The sequence below is a fragment of the Larimichthys crocea genome, chromosome XII, assembly GCF_000972845.2.
Source record: "Larimichthys crocea isolate SSNF chromosome XII, L_crocea_2.0, whole genome shotgun sequence".
NCBI classification, from domain to species: domain Eukaryota; kingdom Metazoa; phylum Chordata; class Actinopteri; family Sciaenidae; genus Larimichthys; species Larimichthys crocea.
In genome coordinates this window covers 18,477,166-18,498,699 of record NC_040022.1, presented here as the reverse complement: position 1 = coordinate 18,498,699, position 21,534 = coordinate 18,477,166, and the positions used below count along the sequence as shown (strand labels likewise).

At 41.2% G+C, this 21,534-nt stretch overlaps 2 protein-coding genes across 3 annotated transcripts; both read right to left on the bottom strand.

Annotated features, from left to right (window-relative positions):
• Window positions 1–250: 250 nt before the first annotated feature.
• On the bottom strand, window positions 251–13,234 carry LOC104921281 (phosphatidylinositol 4,5-bisphosphate 3-kinase catalytic subunit alpha isoform). The gene is made up of 21 exons (XM_027285342.1): window positions 12,715–13,234; window positions 11,428–11,843; window positions 11,014–11,223; window positions 10,582–10,832; window positions 10,003–10,248; window positions 9,696–9,781; window positions 9,486–9,591; window positions 8,577–8,729; window positions 8,008–8,142; window positions 7,666–7,790; window positions 7,445–7,526; window positions 7,092–7,256; window positions 6,883–6,986; window positions 6,578–6,749; window positions 5,091–5,197; window positions 4,673–4,794; window positions 4,208–4,286; window positions 3,833–4,003; window positions 3,548–3,665; window positions 3,295–3,446; window positions 251–3,187 (listed from the first exon to the last, which is right to left on the bottom strand). The coding sequence occupies exons 2-21, from the start codon at window positions 11,777–11,779 to the stop codon at window positions 2,917–2,919; spliced, it is 3,207 nt and encodes a 1,068-aa protein (XP_027141143.1). The 5' UTR covers window positions 11,780–11,843; window positions 12,715–13,234; the 3' UTR covers window positions 251–2,916.
• A 97-nt stretch (window positions 13,235–13,331) lies between these two features.
• Window positions 13,332–17,368, bottom strand: LOC113747092 (calcium-activated potassium channel subunit beta-2-like). 2 transcript variants are annotated; one of them, XM_027285343.1, is made up of 6 exons: window positions 17,110–17,368; window positions 16,318–16,421; window positions 15,789–15,911; window positions 15,460–15,630; window positions 15,015–15,210; window positions 13,332–14,725 (listed from the first exon to the last, which is right to left on the bottom strand). In XM_027285343.1, exons 3-6 carry the CDS (start codon window positions 15,845–15,847, stop codon window positions 14,441–14,443), a joined length of 711 nt encoding a protein of 236 aa, XP_027141144.1. In that variant the 5' UTR covers window positions 15,848–15,911; window positions 16,318–16,421; window positions 17,110–17,368; the 3' UTR covers window positions 13,332–14,440. The 2 variants fall into 2 exon arrangements, with proteins under 2 accessions (XP_027141144.1, XP_027141145.1); XM_027285344.1 differs by lacking the exon at window positions 17,110–17,368 and having other exon boundaries at window positions 16,318–17,087.
• Window positions 17,369–21,534: the final 4,166 nt, after the last annotated feature.

The following is a 21,534-nucleotide window of genomic DNA, read 5'->3' as shown; positions in this document are numbered from 1 at the left end:
AATCACAATTACTTTGTTAATTGTTACTTTTCTATATGTATTAATCCAGTAGACCTGTGCATAGTTTTCTATAGAAAAGAGGGGGGGAAATGTTTTTTACACAAATGTATGGATTGTGTAACTCAAGCCTTGTCCCACGCGTATATCTCTCTTTATCATAAGAATACAAAAGTGCCTTGTGTATTATGATTTTGATCAAGTGTAAAGCAAACGATGGAATAGAAATGCCAAAATAAAATCGATTTAGATAGGGAGAAATGCTTTTATTCGACAGTACAATAAATGAATGCATACAGTTTCTTATCTGACATGATCATATGAGGATGACTAAAACAAGTATTTGAAAAGGTTTTATGATATATATACAGATGAAAAGATAACTAACATACGAGTCTGGTTCTTTGTAAAACATGCAGGGTAGCTTCTTCCTCCTTATTGTGCTTACAGACTTCCACATGGGGCAAGAGATCTTCACTTGACATGAAGATCCTACTCTGACAACAGCATCCTTGTCCTTCATTCAACAATTCACCTCTGCTTTGCCGTTCATATCGTTTCAACAACTAGAAGCTGTCTACTGGGTTTCGTATGAGGATGCTGCACGTGATGCAACCTGTTTTTGTTTTTTTTCCGTTTTTTTTTTTTTGGTTAGCAGTTACATATATGAGTTTGCTTACATTTAAAAATACAAAAATATATTACCTCTGTAGTTATTCAAGGAAAGCATTTGCACATGTAGTAGCAGTTATCAGTATCTGTTACCTTCATTGTGACTCTGTACCTCACACAAGTAACAAGGTCATTTTCTATACATGAAATTCAAGTAAACAACATCAGGTCAAAAAAAAAAAAAAAAAAAAAAAAAAAAAAAAAAGTAGATATTTGAGGACCTCATGCATAATGCAGTGTGAGAAACAGAAAACAACCAGAACAAGTAAAAAGGGAAAGAGCAGATTTTATGATAGTTCTTCCATAAAGTATATGGGGTCTAGTTCTCAGTTTGGGTCCGGCCCACGGCTCTGTAGCCCGTACAGAAGCACACGCGACTCAGTAGGATCGGTTTCCTGAGCAGTTTTTTTTTTTTTTAAGCAACAACAAAAACTGGACTTCGAGTGTTTAGGAAACCGCCCTGTTGTGTATCATTTGGTAAAGCTAGAACATTTACTGACCTCTTACGTATGTGTCTGCGCAGTGAGCAAACCCTGCCGAGACTATTCTTCCACACATAAGGGTGACAATCATAGGAAAGAGGAAGGAAGAAGACACTTTGAAGGTTAAAAAAAAAAAAAAAAAAAAAAAAATCACTTCGGTTTCTTTTTTTTTTTACCTGGATGTCACAATCTGGGACAATATGGCAAAGTGTGAGGAGACGAGGGGTGTCTTATAATATCTGTCGTACGTGTGATCGAGAACAAAGAGATGGGCGCAAAATCCAACAGCTCAAACATTTTACAGATGGCTTAGATTGAAGCTCCAAATATAAACCTGGTAAGGAGAAGCAAAAGGCAGGGTCCAAAGGCATTTCTCACAGTTCTTTTTTGAGGGGGAAAGAAGCAGCTGATTCTCTTACAGTTTTTTTTTCTTCCATGTACTGTCTGTACAAAGTCCACTGACACGCTGCTCTGTGTGAGCATGTCAGGGGAGATGCATTTTTCTCTCTCTGCCTTACTCTGACATCAACAACTTTTTTTTTTTTTTTTTTTTTTTTGCAGTATACAGTACACATTAGGATCACAACTTGCATAGTGTAACAGCACAGCACACAAAAGGAACACTGCACATCCTTTTCCCCCTGCGTTTCTTGCCTTTGTCAGCCGAATAACAGAAGACCGATTGATCTAACTGCGTGGGGTAGACGACGGACATTTGTGCCTCAACATCTGTCTGAATAATACTGATAGACAAGACAAAACAAAACAAAACAAAAAGAAATACTGCAGAGATCAGTGCTATGAGTACACACGAGATTTGGAATAGTAGTGACTATTTCTTTTTCATTTTTTCTTTTTTAAAAATAAGACTGCTTAGTAGTGGGGTTACACATCTAGTACTTTGGCTCAGTAGAAAATAGACACAAAAAAAGGAATATGTGCACCGAATGCATACAAGTCTATGGATATACTGCTGCACAAAAGTCAATTATCTGGTGTGGCAGGAGTTCTAAACATGACATCTGTAGGCTACAAATAAGTCCTTATTTTAGTTGCTCCAAAAGAGTTAAATGCTAAGTGTTTAACAACATGTCCTTTGTCAGTACTTTACTAAAAGTGTTGGTGATTGTTTTTTATGACTGTAGGGGGCAATCATGATTTGTTGCGCAGCGGCCAGGCTCCTCATTGTCCCTTTAATTTTGTTTCAGCTAGCCTGGCTGCGTGCGCCGATATCTCCCCCATCTTCATCAGTTCAAAATAGGTCGTGGAAATAATGCAGTTACGCTCTGTCAGTTCATCATTAGAAAAAGCCAGCTGTGCTCATGGTATACCACTTCATGATGTTCCTTTCTTAATGCTGATGGGTTGTAGATGTAAGGAAAGAAAAAAAAAAAAAAAAAACATCAAGAAAAATAAAAATGTATCCATAGTTTGTTCATATGAAGAAGGCTAATGTAGTTGAGGTCCATTACACTTGTTTAGTTCCTATGAAGAAGACTGAAAAACAGAACTCTGCCCCCGTTTCTTAGTGCGGGGAGAGGAAACCTGGCGAAACAGGAGAATTCAGACATTATGTCCCTGAAACAGGCCTTTCTGAGCACCCGCATTTAGTGGTGCACTAGCAGGTAATGTTTCAGAGTCACACGCTGGCAGAAGTATTACCCAGGCTTTAGTGTGTTTAGGAAAATACCTCGTTCGCTTCTCGCTATTCTTTTGGTTCTTAGTGTGCTGTTGTTGCCACAGTCCTTTACTCCACTCTAGCATTTTAGTTCATGGCATGCTGGCGGATTGTGTGGAAGATCCAGTCCATCTTGGTAGTCCAGCCGCCGTGGTGAGCGTCGTTCATCTGCTTCATGAAGTAGTCCAGGGCCTCCTGCTCAGACTTGTCCAAGGCCAGGGTCTTTCTGATGTACGCGATGTCGTCAAATGACTGCAGCTCGGGCATCCCCGAGCCCAGCATCATGGAGAAGAGGTTGATGAAGAGGTTGGCATGCTGCCGGATTGCCAGGTACGCCTTGTAACACATCTCTTGAAACCTGAGGGGAGAGAAGGAAGAAAATTACAAAAAGGGATACAGGCATGGATGAAAAGTAGTCGACATATCTGCCACAAAGAACAGAAAGCTTTAATAAACTGGTGTTACCTTTCAAACTCCCTTGTTTTGGTGCACTCTTGAGTTCCTTTGCTAATAACGATCAGGAAGTCCTGTGTGAGCACAAAGGGCACACGCTCTCTCTTGTACCCGAACTTCTTCTTTTTGTGGTCGAGGAAATGGCCAAAGTCTATGTGGAACAGCTGTGAGAACATAAGAGCAATTAATCAAACAATAATTAACGAATGAAACAGAAAGTATGCATATATAAGATGGAAAGAAAAATTGAAAACGTAATCTTTACCTGTCCGTCATCTTTGACCATGATGTTGCTGTTGTGCCTGTCCCCAATGCCCAGGATAAATGTAGCTACACAGTAGCCTGCACACGACCTTGTGAACAGATCTATGGCCTGGTCATACCTAAGAAATCAAACCAATGGAAAATAATTTATTCTCACAAAGGATTCATTCCCGTAACACAACAATATTATTAAGACTAATACAAAGTCTTAATATTTGCACTAACAGCACCTCTACGCCCTACACAGACTAGAAAAGCTGCATAAATCACTGTTTTTGCCACTCACATCTCTCCCTTGTTCTTATCCTTGAGCCACTGATGCAATGTGTGGCTGTTGAACTGCAGTGCCCCCTTTAGGCCTCCTTTGCACTGGATCTGCATGATTGTGTGAGAGTTCCTCACCACCTCGATCAAACCCACGCAGTCACCGATTGACAGACAGCCATACGGCAGCATTCTGGAAAAGGGACGGGGCAAGAAACATAAAGAGAGGCAGAAATAATTAGGACACCAGTGATGGACTTCATATTAAATGACTCGAGGTGGCTGGCGGGGGTTGCCACTAATCTGCATTCAGGTACGGAGCGCACAACATAAAAGCATCCAGCGCCTGTTAATGTGCACCTGCATCCTCGCTGTCATGGTGAAGCAAGGAGCCTACCTGAGATCAAGGCCTTGGTTCTGCCAGATGTTCTCCATTATCCTAATGATCTGCAGCGTCAGCATGTCTTGCCTCAAATCTGCGGAGGCAGGGAGAGAGACAGGGAGGTGGATGACAGTAAGGTGATTATTAGCTGCTTAGCTGCCCTTTGATCATCAATCCATGATGCATTATGGAGCAGAGCTGTCAAAGTCAGTTTCGGTCACAGATGTTGCAGCAAAATGCACAAGCAGCTGGTGTAAAGTGTGATTCAAATAACATGACTTGTTCCCTTCAGAAATCTGTGTAACATGCGTCGATGAGGTTGTGTTAGTGTGCCTAGATATGCCCTAAAGGCTGAGAATGAAATATGCTGCGTGTTCAGCGAGAGCATCTTCAAGTGTGTGTGTGTGTGTGTGTGTGTGTGTGTGTACTGATGCACAGAGGCAAGAATGGACTAATAGAGGTAGCAAGAGAGAATCTCACCATCTCCATTTTTGAAGATGATTTCGTTGTTCTGAAAGAGCAGCTCTGACATCATATCTGGGTTTTCCCAGTTAAGCCACAGAGGTCGCTTGGCTGATGACATCATCCTGCATTCCTCCAGGCTGAAACAGAGATATGTTTTTAAGAGGGAGAAATAATACAACAAACAATAACATACATTATTTCACCTCAGCTGAATCATGTTACCTGAAATTACTGCAAAATAAAGCCGCGCTCTGAGCGCAGTTAGCGCACTATGTCGCTTTACTTTACCCCTACTCAAAAGAATGCATTTTTAATACTAATAAGCCAAGCCTTGAAGAGGAACAAGCATATGCAACACCTGCAGAGGAAAATTAACATTAAACACCAGCCATTTGAGAGGGGGGAGAGTTAGGTAAGCGGGGTGTTGATGTACCGGAGGTTCCCCAGCTGATGTGCTGGATTCAGTGGGGAGGTGAAGCTCTGCAGGGCGTCCATGTAATCAGGCCTTCTCATCTGTTCCACCAGAAACTTCATTTGAACCTTAAAAGTGAAAAACAAATCACTTAGTAGAACACTAATTTTTGTTGACTGGTGGAGTCTTGCTGCTGCTTTTCCTCAATGAGGTAAGGCTGCTTCACAGAGCAAGTTTTGTGCTGTGAAGCTGAGCACTCATGGAGAGCCGTATGATTTGATAATGCTGCATTTAGGTATTAAATCAATTTGCTAGTTAGTTAGCTACTCTACTTGCTGAGGAGACTGGGGTCCTTTGGAGTGTGCAGGAGTCAGTTAGAAACTTTCTATGACACTGTGGTGGCATCTGCAATCTTCTTAAACCTTAAACAGCTCCTTGAGCAACAGACTGCTACTCCCACCATGTAAGAAGGAGCTCTACCACAGGTCCTTCATTCAGACAGCTGTCAGACTCTTTAACACCAGCATGACTTTTTCTGTGTATTTCTTATTTATGAGTAACTTCTTATCCACCTTGTGTATACGAGCTGCTGTGACAAGTGAATTTCCACAGTGTGGCATCATTAAAGTCTGTCTTAGCTTATCTGACTGGCACATTAAGCATTACACATTAGCGCCTATAACCCTCTTGTAGCCAGTACTTATCATTATACATGTGATGTTGTAATGTACAGTATTTATTTGAAATCCAAATTCTTCCTATCTGTGAAGGACAGCTGTGGTTTATTTGAGTTTTCTTGTATTTCAAGCTTAGTGAAAAACACACCAGCTCAGGTTAGCTGATGAAATAACCACACAAAGAGATTACTCATGAATAGATCTCTTTCCATCTTGTACGTCTCTAAGAATGTTGGTCTTGTTTTTATTCATTCCTCATAGTTTGCGTCATCATAACTGTGTTTTTATTTTGGCATTGTCTATGCCAAAATAAAAGAAGAAGAAGAAGAAGAAGTCGAAGTCCATTTATATGAGATGGACCTTTTCTTCAATTTATTTTGTTTTTGAGTAAAGTAATTTCATATTTTAACAAGCAGCACCTCTGTGCATTCAGCATTGATCTGTGTCAACATTAATTTGCTATTGCTACTCCTTTCATTTCCCTCAAAAGCTTTTATTGTGAAACATCTGCAAGTGTTGACCTTCATTAACAGCTAAGCACAGAAAAACTTAAAAACTTAAGTTCATTCTACTATGCCAACATTATCACAGGTCATACTGGCCTTTTTTGGAACCAGCCTTTATTCAAATTACCAGCTTTAATTTATCAATATTAATATGTGGCTGCTACAGTAAGAATGAATCTATTTTAGACAACCTGAAAAACAGCATACCTTTATATAAAGGCTATAAAAGCTACTATATTTTAGAATCTCTGTGGCCAGATTGGTCCAGATGTTCAGCTCAACGATTCAGTGCATCACAATTAACAGCTGCCAGTTGTCAGATTACCTTCTGTGCCTCATCTTTTTTCTCCTGTTTGAGGAGGTCGGTGAGATTGATGAGTTTCTCCATGGCCTCCACCTGTCTGCTCAGGTGCTTTAGATACATGCCACAGGCCCGACAGTATGACTCCAGAAGCAGGCCGAAACGCTGGCTCACTGTCTTGTTGTGCATCTCTGACCTGCACACATGTAGGCAAGAGAAAAGAAAACATCAAGAAGAGAGGAAACAGTGAAGTGACATTCAGTCAACAGCTTAACCTTTTAAGTCGCACCCAACAGCTCCAAATTCCTGAACAAAGAAAATAAACTCACTTTAAATGCCAGAAGAAGAAATGTCCTATCCTCTGATTGGTTAATGCCTTTTTCAGTAGGAAGCGTGCAAGGGGGTTATCAAGGTACTGCTCATACTTTAGAACCTGAGAAACACAGAAAATGCCATTAAAACATTGTTTGCCTAAAAACACTTGTTCAGTATATCAAGCTGAAACACCAACTGTCTTATCAGAATAATAATAATGCACCTGAACCAGTTGAATGAGGTACTGTGAGAGTTTGTCATCTGTTAGGTATTTCTCAAGGCACTTTACGGCAAACTCTCTGATCATGGGATCGGGGAAGTTGCAGTCCAGCAACTCCATGGCTTGTTCTGGCTTGATAGCTGGCCAGTCTTTCAGAAGGCAATACATCTGAAATGAAGAAACATATTGTTGACTGCATAGAACACTGCGATGACAATGTGACAATGTGTTAGTGTATGCCTGTGTAAATATCAGCTGAGCTGTTGTGTTAGTATAGCAAGTTAGACACATATCTAGTTCCCCCACGTGATGCCCTTCAAAATAAAGGCGTGTAAGCGGTAGAAACTTGAGCTCACCTGTGCTATCTCATCTCTGGAGTTCCATTTCACAGCAAGGAGGATCTTGGGTAGGATCTCTGGCATATTGACGCAGTCTTGTCTAAAGGAGGAGAGAATTAATTAGATATAACTTTCACAACATCTAAATCACTTCCACATTATAGTGCAATAACTTCTGCGTGAAGTGTAATGTCCCCATCTAATCCCTCTGTAATGGTATACAACCACACACACATTACCTGTGCCTCCATACAAAGTCTTTCTCCTGCTCAGTGATTTCAGACAGCGGGTCTCTGTTACACACCTGCCGTAGCTGCTCAGTATCACTGTCGGTCAGGGGGTTGTCACGTGCCAGCCTGTTACTCTATGACACCATATAACACACAGTTAATAAAAGCAGTAATTAATATAAACTGAACCAATAGTGTCTGGTCTACAGGGACTTGTGTCACATAAAACTCAATATGTAAATGAAAAGATGACATTAAGATACTCAGTGAGTGAACTACAATGTGAAAGAATGACAGATAAGCGGAACAAAAAACAAAAAAAACAAAACAAACAAATGCTTGTTATCTTACCAAACCGGTGTGGCAGTAATTAAAGCCAAGCTCTCTGGATATATTCCAGTTTGCGTGATCTTCAATGATGGTCATATCAGGGTATTTGACGGGGCAACTGAAATGGTCAAACTCGAGCTCCAGACAAGGGGTCTCCTGCATTGTTGAAGAAAGCAGTGGAAGAGGAAAAGGTCATTCAAGGTGATTACTGCAATCAAAGAAAGGTGCCTGTGTCGATGAGTAATTAAGTGGGATAATAGGCTTGGTTGGTTACATCGAGGCGGCTTAAAATCCAGCTCTGAAACTCCACAGGTTGTCACCAGCTTGATTAAAACTGGGTCATGAGGTTTAGAGGTCAGTCGCAGACGCAAGCGTGAAACAAATCTTTAAATTGGGGGGGGTTGTGCTTATTATTTTCTTTTCTTAATAGTTCTGAGATGCACTGCTCTGTATTCTGTTAGATTTTCAAACAAAATATGGCAGGACAAAGGAGAGCAGTATCCGTTTCCATTTGAACTATAACCACTATTTGCTCTGTAAAATACACACAAGTGAGTATTGTGTTAATAATGTCAACATTTGCTGTTTACCTTGTTGGGGTTAGAGCCTGTGACTCCGATAGGGTTGAGCAGGTCTTCCAGGCCGTGGGGGACAGGCCATAGGTTGAGAGCCATTTTACCTGCTACTAATGTGTGGGTGTAGTCAAACAGGTTGATGTTGCCCCAGGCGAGAGGGCAGTGCTCCTACAGGAAAATTCCAGGAAGATGATGCATATGAAAATGATTAGAGAGGCAACAGCTCGGGGCTATGAAACAGACAGGTGCAGTGCACAGCACAGGGCAGTTGTTTATTTCCCATTCTAATTATTAACTGACTGTTCGCTGCTTTGATTCGAATAAAAATCAAACAGCATTTAAGTTACAATCTGTACTCCCGTTTCTGTTTTTATTTATGATCTGCATGTTTTTGCATAGCTGTTCTATGTATTTACATTTTGTAACGTCCTTACTACGCAGTCGTTTTCATTGTTTCATTGGAGGAATTTGCGATTCCAGTGCCAAATTCAATCAAATTGTGTGCCTATACATTAGGGATTCACAGAAAAAAAACAATCCATGTTAGTGTTCTATCTCATTAAAATCAGTCTCACTGTTTACTGTACACTTTCCCACAGCCGTGTCCAAGCTGCATGGTTACTGCTAATGAAAACTCAACATTACCCCTGCTGCTGCTGCTGCTGCTTCAGCAGACAGAGGAAACACAATGTGTTTGTCTCTGGGCTTATTGCTGACCACAATTACAAATAAAAAAATGTCTACGAAACATGACAGAACAATTTCTGGCACTTTTAGGAGGCGGATCAGTTTTAGCTATGGCGGAGAGCAACAGAAACAAGACGACGAGAAGCCGTGATGAGCTGTTGAATGGAGAGCTGCGACTTCTCCGCGTAGTAACTCCTTTCGCCTTTATTTTTTTAAATGTAGTGTTTCACTGCTAACCTCTTTAGCTCCTTTCCTTCCTTTCACAGAGCAGATAGAAAGGCAGAGTCGTGCAGCACGGGGGATGTCTGGAATGTACATGTCATAGTTCAGCCACTCGTTCCACCTGGAATAAACAGAGAAAGAACCATTTACATAATCAATTACATTACTGTCGCAAAGCTGAGTGAAATTCCAGAGTACAGAAGGCTATTCATCATTGTGTACTACCTGGGGTTCGAGCAGGGCACGCGCTGGGTGTTGACATTGTCACACAACTGCTCTCCACCGTGGTATATCCCAGTCCTGACGTAGATCTAGAGCAGCCAGAAGAACAAGGGATTTGTACACAAACATATGATGTATTTGGCTCAGAGTGCGTGAAGTGTAGGGCACTGCACCATCTTATAATAACCTCCAAGGTTCTGGAGATGTGAGATTACAGAATGTATTTCAGTCAAAGCAGAACAAAGCAACACTCTTTAAATAAAACATGATGAAGGAGTCACAGCTCCCAACCGACGTACTGAATGCGTACCTTGTCAATGTCTCTGATGTTGACATTGACGTAAGTGGCGCACAGTATCCTGATCCTCAGTGTCCCGTTGATAGTCCATAGAGACTTGGTGGCCGTTTCCCCGTTCATGTACGGCGTTGCTGTTGATATTCGCCTTGCATACGACGGCATGGTGAAGTTGTCCATGGGCAACTGGGAATACAGGCTGTCTTTTGCCATTAGCATCAAGTTGGGCATCCGTCCCAGCATGATACAGCTGCGCACGTACTGTCGAGGACAGACGAAGTGACATTTTGAAGCTACTTATGCCACTTGACATTTTGAAGCTGCTCATACAATTTCCATGTTTATCATCAGCATACAAACAATTAGATTTTTACAATTACAAGTCAGCAACAACCAAAACATTCAGTACTCTGTGTTCATATGCGGTGATGTATACAGCCTGTTCTTGCATCAGCACATTCTCTCACAAATTTAATTTCATGTCGGGAATGCCGGGCACATTTGTGCTGGATGGTAATTTGATGTGAAGTGAATCTCTTCCCCTCTAAGCACAATGACATGAGATGTAGCTAGCATATGATTAGATTAGATTACCTTGTACTGACTCAGAGGGTATTTCTCCAGTAAGTACTCGTCACAGCCACAGACTTTGAGGATGTACTTTCCCTGATACTCCTGCACACACATCTTTAACTGCTCCTGGGAGAGCAGCATGCTACGCGTCTTCTTACGGATGGCTTCGGCGATCACCTGCTCCGGCACATACTCGTGGTTGATCTTCAGGGTGTACTTCTGCTTGTCGTTGCTGGGTGACACAATGACCCATATAACCACAATGATTTGACCTGAGGGAAAGAGAATTTAAAAACAAAACAAAACAAAACAAAAAAAAAATAAAAAAATCAAACTGAAGAAATATGTGAGCATTTTTAGACACAGAACAGGTGCAGAGAGCAAAAATGTGAATGTTTGCATATTATATTTTTATTACACTGAGAAGTTGCTGCTCAAAGTGAAATGTCTTACCTTTATCTAGTTTGTTATAGATGTGCTTGGGAAGGTCTGTAGAGGATTCTACATTTGGAGGATATACGTACAAAGCTCTACTGTGGGGTCCGTTACTGTCTCTGAGGTCCACAGCCTCTTTGCAAACATTTAAAATGTTCCTTCTGAAGTCCTGCACCTCTGGGTCTTTCACCAAATCAAACTCACATATAGGCATTCCAATAGCAAAACCTAAAAAGGAGAAACAAATGAAACTTTTTTTTCAGTTTTTAGTTGATTTTTCATGTCACGTAAAATGTCTGTCAACACATAACACACTATATGTGATCAGTTAAAGCCAGCGGCATTATGTTAATCCTCCTCATTGAGGATAACGACATTGCCGAGGCCTACCGTTGTTACAGTACTATACTGTAATGTTCAATAGAACCGTACCGATCTCTCTGTTGAGAATTTTCTCTTCTCTGTTGCCCACTGGCTCAATAACTTTGAGGAAAGCCTGAAAGAGCCTAAGATCGCACAACCTCCTGGTCTCGTCGTAAAACTCCTCCCGCTCTGCCTCCTGGGTGACACTGACAAAGATGTAGGAGCTCTCCTCCTGTAGCAGATGGTAAAGCGGGTACTTCCTGGCTTCTTTGAAAAGCTCATGCTTGACTGTGATCAGCGTGGCTTCCCGGAGGCACTCCAACGTGAGAATCATGCCATTTGGCAGAAGGCAATCCACTAGGATGCTGGGGGGCATCAAGTGCATCCCCCATAGTTCTCCTGAGGAGGGCCTTGGAGGCATGGTCGTGCCAGCGAATTCGCTCTTTTCAGAGCCGGGTAATTATCAGATGAGCGATGTCAACCAACTGTGAGAAAGAAGGAAACAGGATTATATAAAAGAGCCACTGACCTGTGTACAAGAATGCAAAACACCTGTGATAAACATGAAGTGATGGTGGAGCATCAAAATGCTTAATACTCCCTGCCAAGTTCACATGGGTATTTAATATAAACATAAGTAAATACATAACAGGGGGATACCTATATCTGTATATTGCTTTAATGTTTTTGAACCCACCATACTGCTCATAACCATTAAATCACTTTGGTAGCAACACATTTATGTCCACTTAGCGTTGTTATTTTGAACACTTTAACTTGCACCAGTTCAAAAACATCGCAGCGTTTATTCATGATTGTGACGTTAGCCACTGAGCTAACCATAACACGACTTGTCATCACAACAGAGACGGAAAAAAAATATATATATATATCCCCCCAAAAAACTTTCGCTTCAGTAAGCTGGTGTTAAAATAACTCAATGCTAACTCAAGGACGGCGGCGATGAAGTGATTAATGTCCAGTGATGTCGAATGAAAAGGACTTCAGAAATGATGTAAACAAAACAAGTATCACCAAACACGTTGGTTAAAGTGTGGCTAACACATCGTTTATCCCGGTGTGGACTGAAACTTCCGACTGGTTCGTGTTGTGCAGCTGCTTAGCGGCTGCTCTTTCTTAGCTAGCGAGCTAACCATGCTAGCCAAGTTCACTAAGCAGATCAATGTCATCCACAACATGAAACCTCGTCTGCCACACACGCTAATGTCGGTGTAACGTTACTGTGATAGAGGGACGAGACCCGGCGGGTTGTCGTGTGAGTAAATGGGTAGCTGTTTCGGTGAACAGAACAAGTGAACACACAACAAAACAGGAAAAAAACAAATAGAAAGCTACCTGTGTCAGATAGCTAACGCCACCCGGTTAGCCGCGGAGCTAGTCAGAGCACAATCATTAGCACCGCCCGGCTGTGTCAGTCCCATCCGCGCCCGCTCGGCGAGTCTCAAGCGGCGGCGCTAAGCTCTAACGTTTAGTCCATCCAAACAATATACTGGAGGGTCGGGACAGACCCGCTATAGTGAAGAAAAGACTCCCCTAGCTCCCGGTGATGTTGTCAATACACTGTGGTGGAATAAGTCTGTAATACTTCATGATGTTCTTCATCGTGCTGTCCCGAAAATAAACTGCAGTTTGGTAGCACGTTAGCTCCACACGGCTAGCCCGCTGCTGCTGCTGCTGCTGCTGCTCGAGGGCTGCTAGCAGGCTCATCCTCATGCACCGCCCTCCCACACGGCGAGTTAGTTTACATGGTGGAGAGAGGAGTTTGTCATGAAGGACTTCAGTGAGGGGGAAACCGCTTGTTCACTGTGTGTTTCACGGTTTTCCCAAAGAGGAACGGCGCTTAAGTGTTTGTTCCAGAGAGCCCACAGCACATTCTTTCACCAGCATGTGTGTGAATGGAGCCTCCAGATCAAGAGCACATTACTGATAGATGCATTCAATCCATTGCATGTTGTGTTTTATTGCTGTCAGGGCATTGTTTTTTTATTTAAAATATCTTTATGTGACATTTCAACGGAACTCTGTGAAAGGTTACAGGCCATTGGGCATCAGCAACATCATAAATGTTAATGCCCAGTGGTTATAGTCTGAACCTTTGCACATCCATCCTACAAAGTCAGGTATTCAAGCAATATTCTCCAAGAAATTATAACCACCGTCGACTAATCAGCATTATATGTGTGTGTGTTTTGATGCTTTATGAACTGCTTCCATCATCAAATTAAGCAAACTCATTTCTTGTCCAGCCTTGGCAGAGATGTGTGCTTTCTATACCCTGGAGAGATTATCGTTGTTTAACCTGTACAGTCACACAGTGTATGACTCCTGACCCTGGAATCCATAATCAAATTACATTTTTTCTGTGCATTAAACCCAAGCAAGATGTTCCTATATAATCTGTAAGCATACATTGTGTTAGATCATCTCGATAAATTAGATTTTTGTGCAAAGTTTGGTGAGATAAATTCTCCTGAATAGCTTTTCCAACATTGTGAAAACCACATCAAGTTATGTATGTGTTGCAGTATGTTCGCTCATAAAGACATTTTGTCATGAGAGACCTGCACATATTCTTTGGTCGCTGAGATAGTGGATATCAAATAACAACGATGACATATGATCAGCAAAACGTAGGAAAGTTTTAGGAAGTTCCCATTTGTAGATTTAAACACAGGGTGGTATTGTCATTTATATCATATGTGACATAGCAAGAACACGCTCATAATATGGAATATTTAAGATTACAAGTGTAACAAACTCTTGCAAACAAGTAGCCATAAAACATTTTACAATGCTTTAACACCATGCAAAATCCAGTCATAGTTTTCCCAGAATTAACAGCCTGTCTGACCGTTTCCGCCTCGGAACATTCTGTTTGCTTTTATAAACATTCACATCCTTGAGTCAGAGTTAAAGTCAGCTGTTCCACACGTCTCAGTCAGAGAGGAACGTTTGCAAGAGGTCACAGCGAGGTCGCTTTGGTTAAATCAAACCCCTTTTATGTCATATGTCCATCACCAAATTGCCATATGCTTGGCTTTCACAGCTGCTGCAGCATATTTCACCTCTTAATCTTCCCTATCTCTTCACACAGCCTGGAGAGGTACTGCGTGAGCTTCACCATCACGATGATGAGAGCCCCTCCTGTGAGCATACACGAGGGCCACAGCAATGAGTGGACGACGACGCTGTGGTCGTACAGCCGGGTCAGGATAACGGTTTCGTGCCGCTCACTGGGGTCGTAGTAACAGGGGACCTGCTGGTTCACCTTCAGACGCTCGGAGATGTTCATAATCATCACATGCATGGCCATGCTGTCCTTCTGGCACCTGGGCACATAGAAACACTGCAAGGACATGGTTGAAGCACACTGAGGTTATCTAGAGGGCACTCAGTTGGTCATACTTTTTGTTCTGTTGACGCCAGGTAAAGTTTCTTTTATTTTGCAATATTTTGCATCACCCTTCATGTGTCATCTTTCAGCTTGACCAGGAAATATGCCAAATCCTATTGACTAACATTTTCTGAACTGAGAACAGAGTGCATCTATAATCAGGCCAACATCTGACAGCCTTTGTCAACATTTGAAACGGTTCAGTAATTCTCAGTATTTTCCCCTCTGGCACTGTACTCACTTCAGAGCTGGTGTCCTGGGTCTCTTCATTGTGAGATAAACGGCTGACACGGCCTGTGTTATTGACGCTCACGTAGACCTGCAGACAGGGGTATTTGGAGACTCTCCAGCAGTCTGACCCACAGTTGTAGGAACAGTTCATGTCTGCTGTGACCGTGGAGTTCAGTACAATGCACACACCCTCTTCTGTCCACACACTGTGTTGACATTTAAACGAACATCCAATTTAATGCAAAAACTCTTTGGGGATATCATGGTATGAGCTCAACACATCTCTTATAATGTCATAAAGTATTCATTTTTATGCAATTTTCAAGTTGAGATAGCATCAAAGCTGTCTTTCAACAAGGACATCTGCTGAATAAAACATCTTTCTGAGAGAAATATCAGTTAACAGTTGCTTTATAGGGTGTAAAAAAAAAGAACCTTGAACATCGGGCCTGTACCTGTCTGCATAGGAGCGTAATATAGTGATCCCCAGGACAAAATACATCATGACTGAAGAGAGGATCATTCCAAGTCCCAAAAGAATGGCCCGATCTTCACCGGGCTTTAGAGCTGTCACTGTCTTCTTCTTGTCCAATAAATCTACTTCACGGAATTTTTGGTAGATTGACCTTGATGATAGAAAATGAGTCATTATTATATGTATATTTTAAAAACTACAGTGCAAATATTATGACATAAAAATCAAAGTGCATGACAGATAAGAGCCAACCTTTTCCCATTTGTATTTTTAGTCAGCTGTTAAGACTGAAGGGTGTGAATTTGTTACCTCCTTTCATTTCCTCCACCCGATCCTCCTGTATTTTTGGCCCCTGCCACAAAGAACATCTTCCCTGATGATCCACGTCCTCCTCTGCTTGCTGATGTAGAACGGAAAGACTGCTGAAAAGACCTGTGAATTATAGCCAGTTTTATGTTTAGCTGTTCTGAAGCATAAAGAGTACATTTTTTGTCCCATAAAAATACACTTCCACTACTTGGATCATAAACATAGCAGAAATCCCAAGTCACTGGTTACAAAGCAAACGTGGAAGGCAAATCTTACTGTACCTTTGTTGCATATTTGCTGTCAAACTCACTATTTTTGTGCAAAAGAAATATATATCGCTCTCAATAGCCCTGCACACAGCAGTTCCTGTTTATCAGAGTATTATGCAGTGCTGGGACAGGAAGCACCCCTCATATACTCCACCAGGTAAACATCTCATTTTGAACACAAAGAAACGCTACAAAGGGTAAACAAGATGACAGATAGCCACAGATGAAAGGTGTTAATGCTGATGAAAAAAAAAACCTACCTGCTGTATCCTGAACTCTTCTGCTGTCAACACAAAGTCATTGGGTCCTCTCTTGGCACAACAACAACACCTTGCATTGTGCCTCGTCTCGCTCTCTCCCAGTCCTACCATTTGCGGAAAACACAGCGTTCAATGCCACATGTGCTGCTTTGGTTCCATAAATAATATTAGCCTTGATTCAGATGCAAATGATTGAGGCATTATGAGTTATTTGTTCTGGGTCGCCCGAGGGTTAGCGATAAGGTGAGAGTCGATGCAAACCCACTCTTGAGATTGCCAGGCATTCATTACAAGACATAATTTAGAACAAATGTATTTACAGGGCCACGCTATTAGTTATGTGTGGCCACATAAAGCAGTGATGTCACTCTCCCCAAAGTCCTGAGTCGAAATTCAATTAGAAATACAAATCAATCAAGAGGGAATCAGCAGTCAAATCATATTGTTTATTTACTCTCCTTCAGATGAATAATCAGAAAACAATGGACATTCTGTAGCTACTATCCTGTCCTCTAACATGTAAGCACAATAAGCAGGCTGTTTTCATTCTGTGGGGATTAACAACCTTGCCAGAGTGCTAGGAGCAGAATAGTTAGAAAACCCTGCCAACAAGTTCCTTTTAGATGAGTAATTTCCTCATAGTATTACATTTCCAGCTGCTTATGGGAAATGTTGCTGAGAAAATCCCAGTGCAACAAAAGAAATCTGAAAGAAACTAAAAAAACTTATCTTGGTTTTATGTTTTCTTTGAAACATTCCACATGCACATCTGCAACAAAGAGACACACTTACATGAATTTTATGCTCTGTCTTACAACTTTTTCTCCTCTGTAAAACCGCGCTGACCATTGCCTCTCGAGTGCCTTAAGTTCCACACATAACTGTATTGATTTCAGCTAAACATGGACACGCACACGCACACACTCACAGAAAGACCGCCTTACTCCTTTATACCAACTTCATAGTCAGGCTAAAGCTTTTAAAGGGTTTTGAAAGCAGTGTATTTGTTGGTAGCTGTGCCTCCATGTAGGCTGGACTTGCAGTGGCAGGAGACTTCCTCCCTGATAACTTATAAGGAATGGAGAACGACACTGCCCTTAATGATGAGGACTGGCAGTCTCACTATATTGAGCTTGACTTTGCAGGGCCATCCAAGGTCAATTCAAATGAAGGAAACAAATTTAAACAACATGTAAATTACATATTTTTCCACATTCCAGAAGTGTTCTATTTCTTTATTTTTATCAAAAACGTTCTCCTTTATGAAAATTGAGAGTGGTGAAAATTGCATCCATTTGAGGTAATAAAAAGAAGTTTGTTAATTCCAGTAAAATTGACGAGACCCTGAAACCTTAAGTGAAATGGTACTTAACACTTAACTGAATCATAAATAATGTCAAATGGTTCTGAATGACAGTCAGCAACTTGAAAAATTGATTTTGTATATATTAGCGTCATTCTTCATATCGCTGCCTATTTAAAAAGCTCCTGAGTCTGCAGTGTCACCACATGAAGCAGAGGAGGGAGACAGTCTTTGTGTGTCTGAGGAGATTCTCCAACACCCAGCACTTGTCTGAAACTGCTTACCCAAGCAGGAACGTATTGTTCAGATTCTCCTATTATCAGTTTAATGAACTAGATATCCTGAGCTAGAGGCAGATCGGCCTTACTGTATATTCTTTATGGGTGTGTCCTTGGTTATATTTCTTCCAGCTGCCTCTCTTCCATATTGAGACTGAATGAGTGATAAACCAAAATGGTTTATGGTAGAGGACATAACTACAGAGCAGGTGTTATCTTTTAAATGGATGGATTACTGAATGGGCGTACCAGGCCCAAGTGGTCAGAGGGCCCCTGGGCAAACGTCTCAGTTTATCTCCAGTGTAAACTAATTACTGAAGTTCAGCTGCAACCAATAGCAACACCTGGGAATTCTGCTTCACCCACAGTGTCACTGAAAGAGATGCAAAACAACTAGAAAGGGACACAAAATGACCACAAAAAGATGCAAAAAGTGGAGATGCAAAATGACCACAAAAAAATTACTACAAACACACAAAACAACCACAAACATATGCAAAAGACAAAGAACAGACACAAAACAAGCACAAACGGATGCTCAACAACCATGTCATTCTGTGTCTCTTGCAGTCCGGGTATCTTGCTCCTATGTAGGAGGAGTGGGGGCCATTTTACATGTCTGTGCCTAGGGGCCCATTGTCTCAGAATCCATTTATCATCTTATATGACTTATCTGTAACTTTCTTTTGATTTATTGAGCTCATATTGCATGTCCATCCAAAAACTAAAATAAATAGATAGAGGCATAAACATATAGGTAGATCTGAGTGCTTCTGAGCTTTGATCCTGCAAATTTTGCTTTAGTAGGTGTTTACTTACCTTGCATGCTTGACTGCACAGTGGAATTCAAAGCCTGGCCTGCTATCAACACGCTCTTTGATGAAGAATGTCTCAGGAAGTATTTTTTGCTTTGTCCTTCCAGTGATTATTGCTTCCCTGTCAGGTGCTCTGTAGTGTTGGGTGCCTTTAAAAAGTCACACGCTTCACTGCACAGCACGCCACAGAGGTATAACGGAGCAGTAAACACTTACCTGAAGTGCGCACGCAGCAACTGGACAGTGTTAACAGAGAAAGCCATTATAGACTCAAGCACATTAGACATGCAGTTCATATTATTGTACACAATGTCAAACCCAGTCATCCATTCAGAGTTTAATTATGTATATTTTGCAGTTATTTACTGTGTTGTTGTTCCTCAAACACAGAGGTGAAAAACAGCACGTTCCTATCATTATTATCCAGTTAAGATTCATCAAGGCACTCCATAAAAAGGAGACTGTATACTGTGGAATTTCCAAAGCTGACCCTGTATTGTTGGCTGGATCATTTTTTGAGCACATGGTCTTTGCCATCTGTGTTCACAATCTCACTGTTTCTTTGTGGTGCCTGCAATAATCTCTTGTCTTTACAGATCTGAATTACAATAAGCCCCATCCTTTGTGTGTGACTAGTGTGTGCTGTGTTGAAATAGCAGTGGTAATACTTACAATCTGTGAATTTCTACTTCTTCCCGATGTGTTGTTATGATAATCCAGACTTTGGGCTACAACTGTCAGCAGTGGCACTCCAACATGGTCTTGGCTCTCAGGGACAGCAGCTGGCCATCTCTTATTTAAACTCTTACCCCAAGTGAGCAGAATGCCTTCCATACCTGTGTTAGTAATATGAGTTCCCTGTACAATGCTGTCATGCTTAAAATGAATCAGTCAAGCACAATGAATCTCAACTGCACCTCCAAATAACTGGCTCGACAGTGGGCCTGTCGCTATGTTTGTTGCAGGCACTGCTGTTCACCCACAGAAGAATTCCAACGCAAGTATTTTAAACACTTCTGCCATTACATGTCACAAATGTACAGTATGTATATGCAACTTGAAGGCCACCGCTTCAAACACTGTGACGACACAACTCTGCCACATCTCGCCACAAGGTGTCTCTGCAACCTCAGAAACTGGACAAAGATAAATTGGGGGTGTTTCCTCTTTGACTGATTATCAACAATAGATCACTTTAATTAAGGTGTGGTTGACTTTTCGGAGTGATGCTTTTATTTTGGTAAAATTAAGTGTGGACAAGCGTTTTTATTTGGAAATATTTCAGTAGCTACTTTGCTAAAGGCCAGTTTAGTCAGTGTGTTGGTGATGAATATATAAAGCCGTATCTTAAGCTTGTATCTTTCATTATTAACAGATGTACTGCAAACAACTATCTCTTATTTGATTGTTGATCTTTTTTCTGATGTTGAAAAACTGAGAATAAACTGCTTTATACAATGATCACATCTTCATCATATTCAGCATCTTTTTTTATTGTTGCCACAAAAATGTGCTGCAAAAATGTACTAGATCTGCAGATAAAGCCATCAAAACCATTCTGATCCAGAAAAAAAAAAATCAGGTTTTGTTGGTAGTTTCTTCTGATATCGACAAAATGCTCAAAATTCCGCTGCCAGCATTTCACATCTATATTATTTATTTCAGGATTGTGAACAAAGATTCTGCTTTGTGTGCTAGACTTCTGTGAAATGTGTTTATTTTAAAAATCATTATTAAATATAGCATGTGGCATTGCAATTTTTTTCTCCAACAAATTTAATCTGCAGTTTTCTAATGCTGTAGCTTCTCTGTGGGTAGTGACCAGCTGGGGAGGGGGTTTTCCTTCACAGACCATAGATAATGAGCCATCTTGGCTGCAGTCTTTACTCGTCCCCCTTGGTGTGTGTGTGTTATTATGAAAGTCTGTCCCTTATTGTGGCAGCATCAGATCAAATTCTGATAGAAGTGTGCACTACTCACCAATTTACATTCCTCCAAGCTCCATCCAGTGATGTCTAGAGAGTAGAATATAAGACAGTCTCCCTGATAAACTACGGCTCCTTCTTGCCTCATAGCTCAGATTCTTTCCCCTTTAATTATACCCTAACCTTAGATTTATCCTTGAAAAAAATGACAGCACCCTTTTGCATACAGCGGGAAAACATATGCACAAATATAGTAGGATGCGAAAAAGAAAAAAAAAGACTCATGGACAGATGGAAAGGCAGTCATATTTATTTGAGGTTGGGTCTAAACATAGCTCTTAAGAAGTGCAGACTGTCTTTAAGTACCACATTTGGAGGTGAAACAATATTGTTTGAGGAGGGATGAAAGGCAATTCTGCTTCTTTGTTTCTCAGGATCTAAAAATAGCTCTTGCTGAGCAGGCAGTGAAGCTGAGCTGCAGTCCCTTCTCTCGCAGGCATAATACATCATGTTAATGATGCGCGTGAGGTGACTAGCTCAAATATTTGACAGCTATTAGGGTCAAGCTGGCCTGATCTTATCTTTGAATTGCTGTTATTTAACATGTAGGATATGGAGTGTTAATAATATTCATATAGTGAGTGAGTGGCACCTGCGATAAAAGACATACTCTCAGCAACGTGCAGATTTTTCATCACACTTTGGATCTTTGAGATAAATTCCGTTATCTTTAGAAATGACAAACATCTGCAGCCACAAATGAAGTCACATTTCATATTCTGGGCATGTAGGCTTGCAACAGAGGGTCACTTTAAGTATTGCTTATTCTGAGGGGGTTTGCAGGTTAAAAAAAAAAAATTCCAGTTATTATTCATAGCTTCACATCCACTAATCTC

Excerpts from the sequence above, each read along its gene's own strand:
- LOC104921281 (XM_027285342.1), bottom strand. The coding sequence starts at position 11,779 with ATGCCTCCAAGGCCCTCCTCAGGAGAACTATGGGGGATGCACTTGATG. Across the intron at positions 10,249-10,581 it reads ACCCTCTGAGTCAGTACAAG|TACGTGCGCAGCTGTATCAT; the intron begins GTAATCTAATCT and ends TGTCCTCGACAG. Across the intron at positions 8,730-9,485 it reads GAAGGAAAGGAGCTAAAGAG|GAGCACTGCCCTCTCGCCTG; the intron begins GTTAGCAGTGAA and ends ATTTTCCTGTAG.
- LOC113747092 (XM_027285343.1), bottom strand. The coding sequence starts at position 15,847 with ATGTTCTTTGTGGCAGGGGCCAAAAATACAGGAGGATCGGGTGGAGGA. Across the intron at positions 15,631-15,788 it reads GGTGGAGGAAATGAAAGGAG|GTCAATCTACCAAAAATTCC; the intron begins GTAACAAATTCA and ends TCTATCATCAAG. Across the intron at positions 14,726-15,014 it reads CCCAGGACACCAGCTCTGAA|TGTTTCTATGTGCCCAGGTG; the intron begins GTGAGTACAGTG and ends ATGTCCTTGCAG.